The 18,689-nt window shown below is 60.6% G+C and overlaps 2 protein-coding genes and 1 long non-coding RNA gene across 11 annotated transcripts; 2 read left to right on the top strand and 1 right to left on the bottom strand.

The window, feature by feature from the left end:
- Positions 1 to 2,740: 2,740 nt before the first annotated feature.
- Positions 2,741 to 3,929, bottom strand: CLDN2 (claudin 2). The gene has a single exon (XM_038122935.1). It carries the CDS (start codon positions 3,903 to 3,905, stop codon positions 3,210 to 3,212), a length of 696 nt encoding a protein of 231 aa, XP_037978863.1. The 5' UTR covers positions 3,906 to 3,929; the 3' UTR covers positions 2,741 to 3,209.
- A 145-nt stretch (positions 3,930 to 4,074) lies between these two features.
- LOC119695088 lies at positions 4,075 to 7,175 on the top strand. The gene is made up of 3 exons (XR_005255045.1): positions 4,075 to 4,719; positions 6,570 to 6,860; positions 7,111 to 7,175. It is a non-coding gene; the product is annotated as an uncharacterized LOC119695088 (long non-coding RNA).
- A 344-nt stretch (positions 7,176 to 7,519) lies between these two features.
- On the top strand, positions 7,520 to 18,284 carry PRRG3 (proline rich and Gla domain 3). Of its 9 annotated transcripts, none has more exons than XM_038122930.1 (6): positions 7,525 to 7,711; positions 11,612 to 11,653; positions 12,262 to 12,438; positions 13,310 to 13,489; positions 15,372 to 15,532; positions 16,023 to 18,284. In XM_038122930.1, the coding sequence occupies exons 4-6, from the start codon at positions 13,366 to 13,368 to the stop codon at positions 16,557 to 16,559; spliced, it is 822 nt and encodes a 273-aa protein (XP_037978858.1). In that variant the 5' UTR covers positions 7,525 to 7,711; positions 11,612 to 11,653; positions 12,262 to 12,438; positions 13,310 to 13,365; the 3' UTR covers positions 16,560 to 18,284. The 9 variants fall into 9 exon arrangements, 8 of the variants coding, with proteins under 8 accessions (XP_037978861.1, XP_037978858.1, XP_037978856.1 ...); XM_038122928.1 differs by having other exon boundaries at positions 11,861 to 12,438; XM_038122926.1 differs by lacking the exon at positions 7,525 to 7,711 and adding an exon at positions 8,045 to 8,430.
- Positions 18,285 to 18,689: the final 405 nt, after the last annotated feature.

Genomic DNA, 18,689 nt, shown 5'->3' with positions numbered 1-18,689 from the left:
AGGAGCTCTGCTTGCCTGGAGGGCTCCAGGGAGGCAGGAGGTGTGTGATCCTGGTGGCTCTAGGGCAGACCTGTGCCCTTTTTCACCTGGGCATCCCTGCCCAGTGGTCTGCATGAGAAGAGGCTCTGCTTGCCCCTGGGGCAGTGCTTGGTGGGCAAGGGCTGGATGGAGGGCCCTTGCAGATGGACTGTGTTGTTCCCTCTTTGGATGAAGAAATTGTGACTTTCTGCACGTTTCTCGTGACCAGCTGATGAGGTTGCAGTCCCTGATCCCGGGTTGGGGTGTACTGAGTGTTTACAGTGCCTCTATCACTTTTGAAGATAAGGGCACATTATTTTATTGCCTCGTTCCTTCCATCAAGGCATCATCCAGAGGGAAAAGAGGAGAGAAGAAGGACTCATTTCCTTATGGCAGGGGATTAGTCACCGCAGCCTGGTCCTCCAGGGAGGGCTGCAAGGCTCCCCACTCCACCACACTGGCCTGTGAGGCAGGGGCTTGAGATGGAGAGAGCCCTTCCCCACCCAGCCCTCTGCCCACCCCTGCTTCCCCCATCTTGTCCTGAACTTGGCTGTGCTCCCCTGTGCCTTTCCTGCAGGAATCCTGGAGCACCCTCAGCTTTTGCCACTGAGCTGGTGAGGGGCTAGAGGCCATCTGAGGGGCTGGTTCTGTGCTGGCTGGCTGGGCTCCATCCCTTCACTCACACTCACCATCAGCAGAGCTGCCCCTGGGGCAGTCTGGGCTCCTGCTCTCCCTGTCCCTAGGCTGGGCCACATCCAGGCTGCCCTCAAGAACCTGCTTTATCAATGGAACATGGCTATCGCATGATGCAGAGATAACCATTGCCACCACAGCTGTGCACCCAGTATCCTCCCCTCCCCTTCCCCATCCTCCTTCCCAAGTGGAAAATATGTCAACCTGCCTTGCCCTGTAGCCAGGTTTCACATTTTTGGGTTCATTCACATTGAAGGCCAGGAAAGCTGGAGCGGAAAAACGTTCCTCTCCCTGAACCCACCCACTGCTTAATGCAGGGGCTCCCCTGTGGCAGGGCTGGTGGCCCAGGGGCCTGGGGAACTGGTCCCTGTTCCAGTGTGATGGGTGTTTCTGTACCCCAGCTCTGAGCTCTGCCTGCCTCTGCCTGTGCCAGCTGCCTTTCTCCTTCTGGGGGAAGCTTCCCTTCTGCTCCTTGAATTAAACCATTAATAAGCCCAGCACCAATCAAGCTCTGAGCATTTCAAATGCCCCTTTGTTTAATTAGCACAGCCTCTGCCTGCAGACAGGGGTGGGAGGCAAGGGGCCAGGACCCAGCGCCCAGGAATTCCTCCTCTTTAAGGTGTGATGTTTTGTGCCAACTATTTTCTCTCCCACTCTCTCCACCAGCTGCCCAGAAAAAAAAACCATTTATGGCCAAAGGACCCTCAGAACTTGCAGCATCTCCTGGGGGGCTGCACCAGCAGGTTAAGCCTCTTGCATGCCCCAGAGCACTCTTTTCCCCAGGGCAGGAATAAATAACTCAGCTGGTCCAGGGTTGACCCTGTGCTTTGTGCTTTGTCCCTTGGCCATGGAAATCGGGTCACTGGCCTTTGCCTGGAGATCCACCTTGGTCCCCTTCAGCGAGTGTCACCCGGGGGATGGGTGCCCGTGTAGCTCCTTGCTCTCTGAGGAGGGGAGAAAGCGTGACCCACCGTTATCAGGAGCGTGTTAACCCCACAGCAAACACGATTTCACTGGTGCAAGGGTGACGGTGGTGACGTTCGAGTGGAGAACATGGTCCCTTCCTCTCCATGGCCTAATCTAAATTGCTTTATGAGGGATCAGCAGGTAGACCAAGGCCTCCTGCTCCCTGGGGGACATGGTGGACTCTGGGTGGCCCTGTGCTGAGGCACAGCAGAGCAGGGGTTCTCTCACCTTGGGCAGTGGTACAGCAGATGGATTAAAATGTTCTTGCTCCCTGATGGGCTGTGGAGCTGGGCTGCCTGCACCTCTTCTGCCATGGCCTGGCATGTGCCAGCATCCCCCAGTGCCACCAGCAGCCTGTGTGGATGTCCTGCTGCTGTTCCCCCGCAGGGCTGCAGCCACGCAGCCTGTCCCTACACATGCTTGGCTTCTGCCTACCCATCCCTTGCAGCTTTCCAGTGTCTCACTGGTGGCATTTTTCTCCCAAAACAGACCCTTCAAGGACCTCGGGGCTCAGGGCCTGCCTGTGAGGCCTCTCTGCAGCTGAGCTGGGCTGCTCAGACTCCACCATAGCCAGGAGCTGCCTCTGGTCCTTAGGACCATGTTTGCCCAGGGTGCCAGTGCTCACTGGGATGGGGATGTGGGAATGCCAGGGCTGCCCATCACCTGGGGACTTGGGTGTGCCACACACAGGGGCAATGAACCCCCCTGTGGGCACCCCAGTCTCATCACACTTGCACTCCTAGAAGCAAGAAGGGCTGGGGGGACAGAGGGAAGGTGCTGCCTGCTGTTATCCCACAGGGAGCTCTGCATGTCCCTGCTGGCACCCTGGCAGTAGTGGTGCATGGCAACCTCCCAGCGTGGTGCCCAGGGACAAACTGTGCCAGGGAGTGGCCCTCCTCCCTCTCAGCAGTGCTCCCACCCGCTGGGGCTCCCGGGTGACAAAGCCACCAGCTGTGGGGTGGGGGAGGCAGGTCAGAGCAAGGGCCAGGGGCACCTTCCACATCTTGGCCCCCTCCACAGCCTCCTGCCAGCCCCTCGGTGCCAGAGAAAAACTCGGACACAGTGCGGCTAGAAAGACGTATTTATTGCGACATCGGTTTGCAACCAGCGCTCACCCTCCCCAGCAGCGCCTCCAGACCCACGCACATGCCCTTGACTCTGCTGCCATGCCTCCCTGGCCAGCGGGCCGGTCCCTGGGGCCACGAGCCCACTCCCCTTTGCGGGTAGGTTCATTGGGGCTGCAGGCTGGGGTCCCGCCGTGCCAGGAGCTGCCTGCGAGCTGGCAGCACGGAGTAAAGAACAGAAGCTGGATTCAGGGTCCTTCAGCGGCGTAAGCCACCGGCTGGGATCTCCGAGCAGTCACAAGGCTCTCAGAATCCCAGGGAGAGAGCGGGGCCACCCCCCCCAAGCACATGAGAGGGCTGAGCACGGGCGATGCCGCCGTGCCCTCTGCTCTTACCGCGCTCCCTCGGTGCCAGCCCGGACGCTCTGGGGAGCCGGGAGAGGTGCCAGCCTGGTTCCCCCTGCAGCCACTACACGTATCCCGTCAGGTTGTAGGAATTGACTTCACTCTTGGTCTTCTGCACCTGGCTGACGGAGGGCTGGGGGCTCTTGCTCGCCAGCAGCTGGGGCTGGTAGGCACTGGAGTAGGCGGTCGTGGCGTCCCGGGCAGGGCAGGATGTGCAGAGTATGAAGCCGCCGACGAGGGAGAGGAGGGAGGAGATGATGCCGAGGTAAAGAGCCTCCCCGAGCTCGAACTTCATGCTGTCGGGGATGACGGGGTTGCGGAAATCCCGCAGCACCACGTGGATGTTCCACACCAGCGGGATGAAGCAGAGCAGCCCCCCGAGGATGAAGACCGCGCCGCCCGCCACCGCCACCCGGTCCTTGGCCGGCGAGCCCTGGCTGAAGACGGTGCACCTCATGCCCACGACAGAGAGCAGGCAGGCCAGGGAGGACACGGCGCAGGAGCTCACCATGAGGGCTTGGGCCGCCTGGATGTCGGCGGGCAGGTTGAGCAGGGAGCTGTAGATGTCGCACTGGGTGATGCCCGTGCTGTACGTGGCGCACTCCATCCACAGCCCCTTGGTGAAGCTGATGGCCGTGACGATGCTGGAGCCGATGTAGGAGCTGGTCTTCCAGCTGGGCAGCAGCGTGGCCGTCAGCGTGCCGATGTAGCCCAGGAAGGCCACGGTGTAGCCCAGCAGCTGGAGCCCCATGGACACCATGGTGGGGGCCGGCTGTCACCTCTGTCGCTAGCCGAGGCTCGCAGCTTGTCGCCCAGGTCCCTCCCGTGTGCTCACGTTCCCATGGCCCTGCGAGAGGCTCCGCTCGCAGCGCTGCAGCTCCACCCCGCTGCCGGGGGTGCTGGTTTTGTGCGGGGTGGGAGCCGCGGGGAGGTTACCTGAGCGAGAGGAAAGCGATCCCTCCCGATTAACGATTGACCCAAGCCCGCGGAGGAGCGCCAGGCGCCCTTTCACCTCCGCTATCTCCCCGGGCAGGCTCCAGAGGCAGAGCAGCGCTGCCCAGGAAGGACGCCAAAGCCCTCCCCTGCACTGACGCCGCGGGCAGGGATGGAGAGCCAGCTGCTGCTGTGGGGAAAGTGCCCACTGCCTTCCTCGAGGTCCCTTGTCTTCTGTGATGCCTCGAGCTGAGGAAGCCAAAAAGCTATGGCTGCACCATCTTATTTGGGACCTGCTGGAGGTGACTGCAGGTGGTGAAGCCAAAGCTCCCCCAGCTGAGGAAAGGGGATGGCACCTCATCCTCATCTGCAGGGGGCTCACCCAAGGCATCTGCAGTCACCCACGACCCACCCCGAGCTGCTGAGGCTCCTTTAGGACAAAAGGACACGGCCACCTGAGATTGAACCATGGACATCAGTCTTTCTGTGATCCTGGGGACAAGGATGGAGAGGGATGCATGTGACAGTGGCACCTGCATCCCCAGGAGAGCCTGGAGGCCCACAGAGGGCAGAATTACATCTCCTTTGGGATGCTTCCTGGAAGCATGCCAGCCAAGCGGGGTGACCAGTCCTGAGGAGGGGTGAGCAGTTCGGGGTGCAGCTCATGCTGGGATTTTGTGCCGGTGCCACCTCCCGCCCACAGCCCTGTACACAGGCGGGGGGGGTTGGCAGGGGTGGTGGAGAGGGTTGGTTTGTTTTCCCTCTGCTTTGTTTAAAAATTCCTCCTTCTGTGGTGCCTTGCGAAACCGGGCTGAGCCCGGCACCGCGGCCAGTGGCCTCCCCCCCACGGGAACGCTCCTGGCTGAGCGTGCTGCCACCAGCCAGGGCCTCCCCCTGCTCCCATGTCCCCCGCTGCCACCTCAAATGCTTGGCACCAAAGTTTGCCAGCTTTCTGTCTGCTCTCCTGTGCTCTAACCAAGACCTCCCACGCTGTCTCAACTGCTGGAAAAGAAACACCTGGGGTGCTCAGGGTGCTCAGGGTGCCAGCAGAAAGGTGAGGGAGGGAGCTCTGAGGTACTTACGGAGGTGGCTGGAGGTGCAGAGTGGGACCCAGGGTGGCTGCAGCCAGGGGTCACCCAGGACTGGAGGCGGCTGCTCAGGGCAGGGTGAGCAGCCAGGGCCCCAGCCCAGGGGATCAGGGGCTGCAGTTGTTCAGCTACAGCTTTGCACAATCCACCTGCAAATCTCCTGGATCAGAGGCTTATTGCAGATCAGAATTAAACCCTTTGGGTGTCGGGAAGGATTGGGGAGTTGGGATGCCTTGCTTTGCTGGTTGTCTATGAATTATCAGGGTAGGTTCACCATGAACCTATCGGGGTTCAGCTTTGAGGCTTGCTGTCGTCCTTCTGGACAGCCTTGGTGGCTGGCAGGTGACTGTGCCACCATCCATGTGTCTGCCCTGGGCTGTGCTGCCTGTATTGGGGTGCGAGGGGCAGGGAAACACCAGCAGGTTGAGCTCCCCACTCCTCAGAGCCAGCCTGAACTTTTGGTTTACTCTTCCTGGCCCTGCTTGTCCTCCACGGGGTTTGTTGTTGTAAGACTACTGGTCCAAATGAGGAGCAAATGGGGAAGGTAATGAGAGCCGTGCTGGCCCCGTGCCCCCTCCTGCTCACCGGCTGCCACAGATGGAGAGGGGCAGGGAGGGCCTCTGGTGACAAATTGTGCTGGGAGCTGAGCAGGGTCTGGCCAGCGTTTGGACAGCGGTGTTTGGATGCTGATAGCAGAGCTACAGCAGGGACCATTTGCTATTTTCTTTCCTTGTCCCAAACTGAAACTCTCCCAGGAGCTGCCGCGGCACTTTTTTTCGAGTGCTTGGGCAGGAGCAGTGGGCAGGGATGGGATGAGTGGCCCTGCCGGGGCCAGGGGCTGCATCAGCCTTGCACCCTCACACTGAGGAGCTTTTCTGTCCCTCCTGGTGTGGTCCACATCTCAAAGACTCAAAGGAGAACGCAGGGAACACTGGCAAGTGCTTGCTCTCCCATCTGTGGAAATGGGATCCGGCAGCTCCCTGGGGTGATGGGCCATGGGTGCCCGAGCAAGACCATTGCCCTGATAGTGCCTGGGGTCCATCCCTGCCACGTGTCTTCCCTCCCTGTCTGTTCTTGAGCCTCTCTCAAGCCGTCAGCTGCCTCCTGGTGCCTCTGTGCTTGCCACCACTGTAGCCTATCAGCGTCCTCGTCATGCCCTTTGTGCTGTCCCCAACACAAGCCCACCACACTGTGCCCATGGCATGCCCAACACGCAGTCCCATCCCATGCCCACTGCACTGTCCCAATCCCGTTCCCATCATGCCGCACCTCCCTTATGCAAATGGCTACAAAGAGCACTTAATCATCCTTGTTAATTGTCTCTACCCTCCCCTGTTCCCCCCCGGGGATTTTCTCACAAATGGTGTCCAAATTTTCCCTTTTGTGTTTTGCTTTTCCACCAGGGATCGCAGCCCCTCCGCCCCCAGCCTCCCCCCAGCCCTCTGTTTACACAACTGGGACAAATTTCACACCGCTGTCCCCACAGCCCCAGCCCCTCGCTCCCCTGCCCCAAAGAATTTGTGAGTCACGGCCGAGGCAGAGCTATAAATGCGTCCCCACCAAGGGTCTGCAGTGTCACAAGGGACAGCGTCTCCTGCCACCATGCAAGCTGCTGCCTGCTGCCTGACTGCCCACGGGCTCCGGGTGCCGGTGGCCACTGCCTGCCCACCCCCGGGGCTGGAGCGAGGGGCAAGGTACTGGGGAGAGTGGGGCGGGCAGAGGGGTGAGGAAGGCGGGACGGGGAAGCTCCAGCTGGGTTTGGGCGAAGGCTGCGGTGCCGGGGACACCTCTGATGCCAGCGGCCGCGGGTGGCACAGAGGGTGCCGGCACTCGGGCAGGGCTGGCCGGGCGGGTGAGGCTGCGGGGCTGCGGCGTGGGCGAGCGAGGCAAAGGGGAGCGGCCCGGGGGGAGCGGCTGCGGCGCTGAAGCTGCGCTCTCTCCTAGAGCCTTTCCTCTCTGGAGACCGTGGCTGCCCCGAGCCCAGGAGGGACCCGCGCCGCGGCCAGAGGAGATGGACGCTGTGAGTTTGGCACCGTCCCCGTGCCCGTGGGGTCCCTGCTGGCACAAACCCGGCCTGTCGCCCCAGAGGCTCGCTTTGCCCCACCGAGTCCTTAGTGCCACGGCTGTGCCGTGCCCAGCTCCCCTGGAGCACCAGCCGCGCCCGGGGCAGGGCCAGGCGGAGCCGCCGAGGGGACACGGCCACGGCAGCCCTGAAAGGGCCGCCTGTTCCCGGCCGGGCGGGCATTCATTCCTCAGGGCGTTAGCGGGATGCCTGGGCACCCGCTCTGGAGCACGGGGGAGAGATTACACTGGCAAACAGCCCGTCAGGAGGGCGTGGGGGTAGATGCCAGCTTCCCTGCGGTGCTGCGAGCGCCTCAGCTCAGGGGCAGGGGAGGGGGAGCTGCGGGGTGTGTGGCACCCCGGTGCCAGCCCGGGCAGCGGGAGCCCGGTACCAGCCGGCTGTGTCTCCCCAGGCTCGGGCTCGGGCAGCGGAGGGGCACGGCGGTCCCAGCAAAGCGCTGGCGTTCTTCCAGCACCCGGTCAGGTACGTGGGCTGGCCCCGGGGCCGCGGGCGGGCGCGGCGGGCGCGGCGGGCGGGGGCTCAGCCCGGCTCTCCCCACACAGGCTCCTCTGGCCCAAGTCCAAGGCCTTTGACCACCTGTACAGCGTGGGGGAGAAGCTGCTGGAGAACTTCCCGGTGCAGGCCACCCTCTTCTTTTATGAGGATTCGGGAAGCGAGGAGGAGGAGGAGGACGAGGAGGAGGAAGAAGAAGAGAGGGATGATGAAGACGAGGAGGCGACAGGGGATGTGACCGCGGGGCACCCGCGGAATGCTGGCAGCTCCGGCCCCAGCAGGCCGGCGTGAGGCAACAGGCAGGGGAAGGCAAACAGCGCTGCGTGCGGCGGCGGGGCCAGACCCGCCCGGAGCCCCGGCCAAGCCCCGGGGCCGCCCCCGGGCCGCGCCCGCGCTCCACGGGACCGCGGCGGGGCTCGGGACTACGACTCCCAGCGGCCACCGCGGCACCGCCTGGCAGCCGCAGCCCGCTCTGATTGGCTGTCGGTTCACCCCGAGCAGGCGGAGGAGCGTGTGGCTCCGCCCCCCTTCCCGCCCCACATCCCTATTGCAAGAGGAAGGCGGCGCGCGCGGGCCGCGGAGGGCCGCGATTGGCCATGGGGCGGGAGGGGGCGTGTCGGGGGCGGGGCCTGTCCTCCCCTGCCCGTCGGCGGGAGGGAGCGGCTGCGGCGGGCGCGGGCCGCCATGAGGTACCGGCGGGGCGCGGCGGCGGGGCCGGGGGAGCAACGCGGAGCCGCGGGACCGCGGCTGCGGGGCTGGAGCGGGAGAGAAGGGGCTGGTGCCGCGGAGCGGGGAGCCGGGAGCCCTGGGACCGGCGCGGCGTGTCCGGGCGCGCGGCGAGCAGCAGAGCGGCGGAGACGAGGAGGACGTGCCGGTGGGGCGGAGGGTGGGGCTGGAAGGACCCCGCACAGCCGGGGAGGTGGGCGGGGGGACCCCGCTGTGGGGTGACAGGTGACATGGGGGTCCGTGTTGTAGGGTGACAGGTGAGGAAGGGGACGCCGCTATGGGGTGGCAGGTGAGCTAGGGGACCCCGCTATGGGGTGGCAGGTGAGGAAGGGGATGCCGCTGTGGGGTGACAGGTGATAAAGGGGATCCTGCTATGGGATGACAGGTGAGGAAGGGTACCCCGCTGTGGGGTGACAAGTAGGGGGGCTCTGCCATGGGGTGGCAGGTGAGCTGGGGGTCCCTGTTGTGGGGTCACAGGTGAGCTGGGGGTCCCTGTTGTGGGGTGACACTTAGGCTTGAGGGCTCTGCCGCGGGGTGGCACTAAGGCTGAGGGGGGCCTGGAAAGCCCCTGCACACCTGGGCAGGTGGGCTGGGGGTCTCTGCTGCAGGGTGACAGATGGGCTGGGGGTCCCTGCCGTGGGGTGCCGCTGGAAGCTGAGCGCAGCGGGGACCATTTGGAGCTGGGTTTGGGCACAGAGGGGCCGGGCTGGGCGCTGCCAGGGCAGCGTGAGCGCCAGCCGGGGAGCAGGGTGGGGTGTCAAGGCTGTTCTGGGAGGGCGAGGCTTCCTGCCCTGTCGAGCGTAGCCGCTTCTCCTCGCCGTGGATCTTGGCACGGAAAAGCCCCAATATTGCCGGCATCCACTGAGCCGCTGGCACCGCGGCTACGTGATGCTGGCACAGTCAGCACCCTCCCTGCGCGCCGTGGCGCGTCACCGGGGGCTCTGGGTCCCCCCGACCCGTACCTCGGCCACCCCCAGCCTGTCGAGGAGGTGCCACCTCCCGGCGTGGACGCCCAGGTCCCCTCGGGGTCCGCGGGGGGCCGGCTCCAGGCGCGCTCCGTGTTTTCCCGGCACGATTTCCTCCTTTGGCAGCAGTGACGGGAGCGGGGGCGGAGATGGGGGGAGCCTGGGGGAGACACAAATGTGCGACTGCAGCATCCTCACTCCCGTGGCCGCATCCCCCGCGCCTCCTCACGGTTGCCTTAGCAACCTCCTATCGATGGGGTATTTATAGAGGATGGGAAGCCGGAGGGGGGGGATCGGGAATGGGTGGGCGTCTGCTAGGTCAGCTTCCAGCTTCAGGCTTCTCTCGGCTTGCGTGGGGGCAGGAGGGATGCTGCTCCCCTTGGCGTCAGCGTGCGCACTGCTCCAGCTTTTCCTGCTCGCTGGAGCCAGGGGAGATGGCCAGGAATTTGCATGTGGAAATAAAAATAAGCGTCTGGGACGTCTGCCCTTCTCACCGGCATTGTTCGTGCCTGGAGGCTTGTGTGCAGCTCCCTGATTGTGGCACTGGTTGCATTGACACAGATACGTGGAAGAAAGTAAAAGAGCGTAAATTAAATGAAACAGCATTAAATTTGTTGCCTGATGTGTGACGTGAGAATATCCTTCTTTCTGTGTCTTTGTTCTCCTGTCCATCAGAGGGGGAGCATGCCTGTAACAAGGAGGGTTTGTGTGGAAACTGTGGCATGTGCTCTGTGCTGTGCTTTCTTTTATCCCGGGGCTTTGGGTCTCTTTGTAAAAACTGATGACAGCAGAAGTGGGTCAGGTGGTCCCTGCTCAGAGCCTGTGGGGGAATTCATGGATCCAGAGGCCTCTCACATCCCCCAGAAGGGCTCAGAGAAGCAGCATTGGGCTGTGGGGCACTGGAGGCAGCAGACCTCTCCCATGTTATTCCGGTGCTGCTTTCCCTCGCTCTTGCTTCAACTCCAGACTGAGGTTTGCAATCTGAGCTTCCCAAACTGTTGGGAAGAAGCTGTTTTCTCTCTCTGGACACAACTCCAGGCTTGCATGCCCTCTTGGCACTTTACGGGGTAGGAGCCTTGGAAAGCACAGCCAACCTCATGTTGGCAGGGAGAGGAGCTGCATTTACTGGAAGGTGGCTGTTGTGAGGTGTGCTGGTGTGCAGCATCAGCCCTTCTGTGTGCCTGCCTTTTATGTGAAAGGAGAATTGTGCTTCCAGCCCTGCTGACCCCGTGAGCAGCTCTGTGCTGTTCCTCACCTCACTCCAGCAGAGCAGATCCAAGTGCTTTTGGAATAACTGGATATCTACAGTCCTGGGCCTGAGATCAGCGTGTGGTTTAGTTCCTGCTGTTTCTAACCATGCTTGCTCCTTCATCTGCAATAAATCCCTGCAGGAGCTGGGCAGTCCTGTCCCCTCTGTCTCCTGACGGAGTTGTGGCTTTGCCACAGCAAGTGTCACACACAGCAGTAGTCAACCCAGGGCACTCTGATCCGTGGGGCATTGAGCACAGGGAGAAGACAAAGCATGGAAAACAAGCAGATATCCTCTGCTTCTGCAGGGCTTCGTTTAACTTCTGTGGGGTTTTGTTAGCTCAGTTTTGCTTTTGAAGCACAAAAGGTGCTTGTCCAGCTGGAGAGCTGTTGTCCTGGGTGTGCAGGGAGCTCTGTCACTCTCGCTGCTGCCCTTAGCTTGGCCCAACAACCAGATTGTGGGTAGGAGTTGCAGAAGTGAGAACTGGCGCGTCTGTGAAGTTGCTCTAAAATAAGATGATTGCTTCACCTGTATCCATCAATCTCTTGTGAAGGGAAGAGCTGCTCCCAGCAGTCTCTGACATGCAGGTCATCTCGTCTGCTGGTGAGAAATGGGATCTATCCTTCATCCAGTTTTCCCCTTCCTACTTCGCTGGTCTGCAAGGGCCCTGCTTCTCCCTGGGACCTGCCCCAGCACTCTGGGAGCTGAGGGTGCCCTGAGCCCCTGCAGCCCCTGCAGGCAGGTGAAGAGTAGGGAGGCAGCTGGAATCCTTGGCTCTCTGCAGGGGCACTGCTGGGCTGGGATCTGTCGTGGGTGCACCACTCGGCACCATGCTGTGTGCATGAATCTGATCCTGGGTGATGGAGGCTTAGGCTTTGAAACTGTTGGAAATTTAAGCTGTTGGTGACTCTCCTGTTTTCTTCCCTGCAGGTAGGCAGGAGCCCCCCTTGGCCGAGTGAGGCAGCATGGCAAGTAAGTGCTCCCAGGCAAGGTGGAGAGGTGCTGGGTGGTGTTGGAGAGAAGGAGGATGTTTGACAGCCACCTCTCAAGAAAGGGGTGCCTGTGCATTTTAGGGGGTGTTGTTCTCTGTGGGGAGCAGCTGCCATCAGGGCAGGGCTGTTGGCCCTGGGTGAGGTCTGAGGTCCGGCCTGACTTGTGCTTCTCTCTCCCCTCTGCAAGGTGGGAGTCGAGAGGAGGTGCTGAAGGTCTGACCACTCTGGGACTACCCGGAGCTGCAGCATTTCTGTCTCTGTGTGGTTCTTGCTGTGCAGGACAGGCCTCCCCAGGGCTCTCTGGGCTGCCTGTCTGTGCTGACATCTCTCATCAGCAGTGCTCCTCATGCCCATGGCTGGCGCCCTGCCGATGCCCACCCCGGGGCCACACTGCCCCGCGTGGCCGGTGGCACCGGGGCTCCGTGTTCTGTGGAAGCTGCCGAGCTCAGCCCCACCCCGAGCTCGCTGTGCCACACCCAGAGCAGTGCCGGGCCAGCACTAAAGATGGGCTGAGCCTGGCGAGGCTGCAGAGAGGTGTGTGGTCTGTCCAGAGCTGGGCTCAAGCCTCCCTCTCGCTCTCCTGGGCAGCCTGCATGGAGGCTGCGTGCCCCGGTGTGGTGAGAGCGTCAGGAGGATGGCAGCCGTGAAGGGGAGATGGAGAGATCTGTCTGGGATCTCGGGATTTGCTCGGAATGTCACCAGAGCCAGCTGTGAAGGTGGAGGCAGTAGCCACACTGGGGAGGAGGAGGACCCCAGGGATGACAGGTATGCCTTCTTTCATTATCTCTGCTGTGCTGGTGCGGGAGGGAGCAGAGATCTCCAGGCAGTGTTTTTAAAAGGCTGCTTTAATCTTCAGTTAATGAGGAGGGTGCCCAGCTGGGTCCCTGCCTTCCTCCATTGCTGCCTTTTCTCCTTCCCAGAGCTCAGGTGCTGGCTCACTAGTATGTCCTGGTGGTGGAAGGTGTCCCCTGTGGTGGCAGTGTCCCCTTCAAGGTGACCCTGATGTGCCGGGGGGGATGTGGCGATGGGCAGGTTCTCCACCACACGCTCCCTGCCATCCCTGGCTGTCCCTCTGCAGGCACAGCCACAGTCCTTCCCCAGAGAAGCAGCCCCAGCATGTCCCCCCAGGCAGGTCAGCTGAGACGTGGGGTGGTGTCCCCAAGGGGCCAGCAGCACCCCAGGAAACCCAGCAGGGCTGAGGTGAACCCAGCCCTTGCTCCTGCTTCCCCTGCCTAAAAGCTCTGATCTTTCCTGAGCACCGGTTCTCCAGCTGGTGTGGGGAGGCTTGGAGAGGCACCGGGGATCAGCACTGAGGCTGCTGGGCATTGGCAGGTCCCCTCAGCCCCGTGGTTTGGGCACAGGACCTGCTTGGCTGTCTGCTCTTCATGTCAGCTGGGGATCCAGCAGAGATGAGAGGCTCATTCCTGAGGGCCAGTGGTTTCCCTGCTCTGGTCCTGAGCCACTTTGCACTTTCAAGGGGTGGGAGCAGTGACTCAGTTTCTGCTCTCCATTTCTATGTCCCTGAGGGAAATTGCATGTGGGGAAAAACACACACCTCTGTCACAGCATGCTTGCAGTTGGGACAGTGCTTTTGACACCTGCCTGCCTGTGTGTCTGTTTTTATTTCCTACCTTAGTGGCCAGCTCAGCATGGCAGAGCAGGGAAGGGGTCCAGTGACTGCTTTCTGCAGGGATGGAGAACCCTGACAGTGAGATCTGCAGCCCAGCTTGTTGCTCGGATGCGCTGAGGAAGTTCAAATCCGAGTCTCAGGCTCAAGTGCCGAGGAGGGGAGAGTTTTTACCACGGCCTGATCAAGGTGGGAGGCAAAGGAGGTGAGGCCAGACTTCTCCAGCAAAGTACAGGACATTTGCAGAATGAATGTTGTCTCTGTAAAATTTCATCTCCTTCTGGAAAGGCTCAAGACAAGGTCAGCCTGCCAGCCTGTTCCCTCTCCAGCCAGGATAGCTCTCCTCAGCTGTGAAAGCCAAGGCAAGCTGATCCCTGCCCTTCTGCAAGACACCTTCTGTGCCTCTTGAAAATGCTTTTTCGGTTGTCCTTGTAAAAAAAAAAAAAAAGGTTTGCATAATAAAGTCGATTCTGAGGGAAGATCTGTGACTCACATCATTCATGCTGCTCTTCATTCACACCTCAGTGGTTCAGCCCTCTGCAAACTCTCACAGAAGCAGGGCATTAATAAATCACGAGGGGGAAATGCACCTACACAGCACAAAAGCAGCTCAGTGCCTCCAAGCCCAGGCTGCTGTAGCGCAGTAGTAGTTGTTTCTTACACCGTGATCTTGTCCCTGTTGATATTTTCAAATACTCTCACAAATGCCTTGCTGTACTGTTTCAGCAGCAGGATACATGGAAGGTAAAGCAGAAGGAAACTTGCCTTTCTCCCTGGCAAAAGGCTCCTAAGGAAATAAGTTGGTGGCTTTTCACTGACTCTTTTGCTCGTGGAGCCAGTATTTTGTTAGCACCAAGCTGGTCAGATGGGAGATTCCGTCCCCCTGCCTCCTTTGATACTCCTGCTGCTGAGTGAGTGGGTTCACCTTGCTGATCCAGTGGAAGACTGAGCCCGAGGGTGGAGGAGGTAAAGAGGTTCTGTGGATCACCCAGCTGAACTGATTCATCTTCCCAAGGGAAGTAGCAGGATTTTGTGGCTTGGTGGGAAGAGCTGGAAGCAGCCTACAGCTGAGTGTGTTGAACTGCACTGTGGAAACACTCATTCATGAAATGCATGTTTGGATCCTGGAAGGATCATGTTTTGTGTGAAGTTTCTGCTCTGTGAGCAAACAGCTTTTTGCCTCCTGTGCTGCTGCAGGTCCTGGCAGGTGCTTGCCTTCTGCACCCCATGGAGGATATGGGGGAGAGGCTTTGATGTCTCTCGTGCAGGCAGGAAGGTTCTGTTCCTGCTCTGTCTGGCTTCAGGACTGCATGCGCTATGGGAAGACTTGAGGAGTCTCCCAGGCTTTGGGAGCAGAGGAACATTTGTGAGGCCTTTGCATCAAAACACAGTGGGGATGAGAATGTGCTGCTGTGTGAGGAGAGGTTGCTCAGGCCCCTGACTCATATCCCCCTGTGCTGTCCCTGTGTTTTGGGGATGTTTGCCCTTGTTGTCCTGGGCCTGGGAGAAGACGGTTTCTGGGGGCCTGAACAGAGTCCTCGATGCCACCTGAGCTTGCATGACCCCTGAGCAGCTGGCAGCAGGGACACCAGCTCCCAGCAGGCTGTCATGCAGAACTGTGGGCTCTGGGTCCCTCTCAGTGCTGGCTCCATGTCCTGGCACAGCTCTGTGTCCCAGCCCTGTGGGGTCTTGCTCTCCTGGTGGGATTCCCCCTTGCCCTGAAGCAAAGGGGCAGAAAGATGAAATCCATCAGGGGCAGAAGGTTGGAAACAAGTATTTTTGGAGCCTTTTGTCTCTTCCTCAGTTGCTCTGTGGCTGCAGCTGCTGCTTCTGATGTCTCCAGCACCTCAGCCCTGACAGGAGGGCTCCTGGTGCCATATGTCTCGGGGCAGACCCCAAGAGTCCTGTGCCCCTGTGGCTGTCCTACCTGCTGTCCTACCTGATTGTAGCCCTGGGTTTTTGGTGTTGGGGATGCATGTGGTGTCAGGAAGCTGGGTCGGAAAGCTTGGCTGGGCAGCGGCCAGGTATGGGGCTGTCCCTGCTCAGAATGTCTCTGCCTTGTCTGTTGCAGTGTTCTTGGGGGCCAGGAATGCCCACTCGCTCCTGAAACGCTTTCCCAGAGCCAATGGCTTCCTGGAGGAGATCCGGCAGGGCACCATCGAGCGGGAGTGCATCGAGGAGGTCTGCAGCTATGAGGAGGTCAAGGAGGTGTTTGAGAACAAGGAGAAGACGGTGCGTGTGTCCCAGTGCATGTGGGAGGGCTCACACCTCAGCAGGCTGGAGACAGAGGGAAAGCACAAGGGGAACAGCCTCTCCTGTCCCTTCTGTCCTCTTCTGGCTGCAGGCAGCATGTTGTGGCCTCACTTCCCAGCATGGCTTTCCCTTCCCAGGCAATGGCCTCACCTGGCTTTTGCCAGGACTCCCTGCCCACAGCTGCAGGTTGAGCTGGCACTACCATGGCACGTGTGGCAAGTCTGTGCTGTTGTCCATGATTCTCTAGGCTGGGCTTGGTGCAGAATAAATTTTTCCCTGCTTGCTGTGGGATATTGAGGGATATTCCCAGGGCCTTCTGTTTTGGTTCCCACAGCACCTCAGGGGTGGGGGACACCCAAAATGCTGCCCCTTTTGTGGGCCTGGGGAGGGCAGTGGTTATTGCTGGTGGTGCTTGGAGTCCTTCTCCCACCTGCAGCACGTGATGGTCGTTTCTCTGTTCCTGTCCCAGATGGAGTTCTGGAAAGGCTACACCAGCTCTGTGTACTCCGTCAAGGACCCCGGGCACAGCACGGAGCGCTCTGACGCTATGTACGTGGTGGTGCCCCTCTTGGGAGTGGCTCTTCTCATAGTCATCGCCCTCTTCATCATCTGGAGGTGCCAGCTGCAAAAGGCCACCCGCCACCGCCCTTCCTACGCCCAGAACCGTTACCTGGCCAGCCGGACGGGCCGCAGCCTGCCCAGGGTCATGGTGTACCGGGAGCGCTCGCAGAGCCAGGGGGAGACCCAGTACCAGCGGGAAGCCAGCAGCCGGGGGGCTGGGGATGCCAGAGCCGGGGGCACCCCGCAGCCAGACGGCACCCTGTGCCCGCCGGAGCACTCTGTCTCCGTCCTCTCCAGACTGTCCAGTGCCACTCCCCCGCCCTCCTACGAGGAGGTGACGGGCCACCCGGAGAGCAGCAGCGGCGAGGAGACCAGCGTCTCCTACAATGAGCCCCCGCCCAAGTACGAGGAGATCGTGGCCGCGGCCCCTGCCGCGGGCAAATAGCGGGTGTGCCTCCCTCCCGCCTCTCACACGCTCACACTCACCCAGCCGCCCTCCCTGCGCCGTGCCTGGGACCCCCTTCAGGTGTTCGTCAGGCCCCCATCTCACCTGTACAATCTGGTGCCATCACACAATAGCCTTACCCTCCTAACCAAAAATAGCTGTCCCCAGGTGGGGTGAGGCAGGGCCGTGGGATGGCTCTGGAGCCAGCCAGCCGTTCCTGCCCCTCGCTCCCCACTCACGTAAGTGCTGTAGCAGTCAGAGCAGAGCAGCAGCTTGTTCCTGGCTCAATGTGGGGGTCTCCCCGTGGTGCATTTGATTTCCTCACTTCCCCCTCAAACAGACATAACATTTCCCATGATTAGAGCAGCCTTGCTGCTTCCCTGGGCTGCTGCTCAGCCTCACCCCGTGTCCTCACTGGGCCCTGTTCTACTGCTCAGGGCTCTGATTAGGTGATGGAGATGCAGGATTGGTGTGGCAAATTTTTGTCCATCCCTGCAGTTGGTGGGGCCAGCTCTGTGGGGAGATGGTGCTTCCCTCATGTGGATTTGTTGCCCAGTGGGAGTGGGGAGCCCGGTCCACACTGTGGTGCCTGTAGGGATATTTGCTGTGTGGAGATCAGGGAGGAGCAGCTAGAAGGTGCTCTCTGGTCTCCTAGAACTCTTTGGAAAGGGAGAAAGGGCTCGTGGTGGTCTTGTACTTGAGGTAAGTGACTTTGGAGTAGCAGGGCTTTTCCTGATGCTCTCTGCTCTCCCCCTGTGGGTGCTGAGCAGCTGGAGGTCTGGCTGCTGCAGAGCTGGCCAAGGGGTCCTCTCTGACCCCGAGCCAGCTGTGGTCTCACGGCTTTAAGTGACGGGGATTCAACTCACTCCTGGAGCGTGGCCTATCTGGTGTCTGCCCCAGAGGCGAGAACGTGCAGACAGGCCAAATCTCCCCTCTCCCTACCCCAAACCTCTGTGCCCTGCCTGGCCCCTCTCTCTGGGGCTCTTTGTCCTCCAGAGCAGGTACAGTGGAATGTGAGACCCCGCTCTCCTCCTGACCTCTCGGGTGGGCTGAGTGTCCAGGGCTGTGGCCTGGAAGTCCTGCTGGCAGGGGCAGGAGCCACAAGACCATGCCTTGAGAGTCAGGAGCAGGGCCAAGCCCCGCTCAGGTGGTTGTGCTGCCAGGGCAAGGCAGAGCCAGGTGCTTTGCTGTGGGATCAGTGTCCCCTTTCCCTGGGCAGCTGCCTGTGGGGTCCAGGCAACGGGGCTGTCCTTCCCCAGTCATGTCTGATGGATTAATACAAGGGTTGTGCTCCAACCCCCAGAAGCAGCCCAGAAGCTCCCAGCACTGCCACCACCCGGTGTTCACCCAGCACCAGCCTCTCCACCAGCACCAAAAGGCTATTGTCCATCCATCAGTGGCCTGCATCCCGCCCGGCCCCAGTGATGCCCTCGCAGCTGGTGCCCTCAGCCCAGAGCTGAGGCTTGCCCAGCGTGGCTGCTCCTGGGGCAGGACATGCTGGCACCTCGTCTGTCCCCTCCCCAGCCTTAGCAGGTCGGGGTTACGGGGAGAGCAGAGAGCTCAGGGCCAGAGCTGGAGAACAGCGGAGGGAGACACAAGGGTGCTCTGCATCCTCTGTCTTTGATGCTCGGTCATTGTCCCTGCAGTTTGTATTCTGTAAAACTTGGTATATTTCTGTGAAAAAAAAAAAGTATTTATTAAAAAACCCTCACTGTCTGAGTGGCACAGGGTGGCTTTTTCCCACAAAGGGTGTTGTGGGGGCAGTGACACCAATAACCCCTGCCACGGCTGCTGGACTGTCCCCAGTGAGGATGGGAGCGTCCGGGAGTGAACGCCATACATCCAGCTGGAGCCCTGAACTTCCCCTGGCCACGTGGTGTACCCTCTGAGAAACCTGGAGGGTGTCCTGTGAGCCCCGAGCTGCTGGCAGGTGAGATGCAGAAAGGTTTTCTGAGGGTTTTTGAGGGGATTGAGGTGCACAGGTTGTCCTGCCGTCCTCTGTGCGCTCCTAAACCCCTTAGATAATCCCCTTTAAATAGCAAGACTAGGGCAGCGGGGGATTTATTTTAAGTCTTTTCAAACCTAGATTTTACGGTCAGGTCTTGGGCCCTGTCCCCATTCAGAAGTGTT

Source organism: Motacilla alba, chromosome 4A, assembly GCF_015832195.1.
Source record: "Motacilla alba alba isolate MOTALB_02 chromosome 4A, Motacilla_alba_V1.0_pri, whole genome shotgun sequence".
NCBI classification, from domain to species: Eukaryota; Metazoa; Chordata; class Aves; order Passeriformes; family Motacillidae; genus Motacilla; species Motacilla alba.
Note: the sequence above shows the minus strand (reverse complement) of the source record. Positions and strands in the feature narration are given on the sequence as shown.

Coding starts and splice junctions, on each gene's coding strand:
- CLDN2 (XM_038122935.1), bottom strand. CDS start 3,905: ATGGTGTCCATGGGGCTCCAGCTGCTGGGCTACACCGTGGCCTTCCTG.
- PRRG3 (XM_038122930.1), top strand. CDS start 13,366: ATGGAGAACCCTGACAGTGAGATCTGCAGCCCAGCTTGTTGCTCGGAT. Junction 13,490..15,371: donor TTTACCACGGCCTGATCAAG/GTGGGAGGCAAA, acceptor TGTCTGTTGCAG/TGTTCTTGGGGGCCAGGAAT. Junction 15,533..16,022: donor TTGAGAACAAGGAGAAGACG/GTGCGTGTGTCC, acceptor TTCCTGTCCCAG/ATGGAGTTCTGGAAAGGCTA.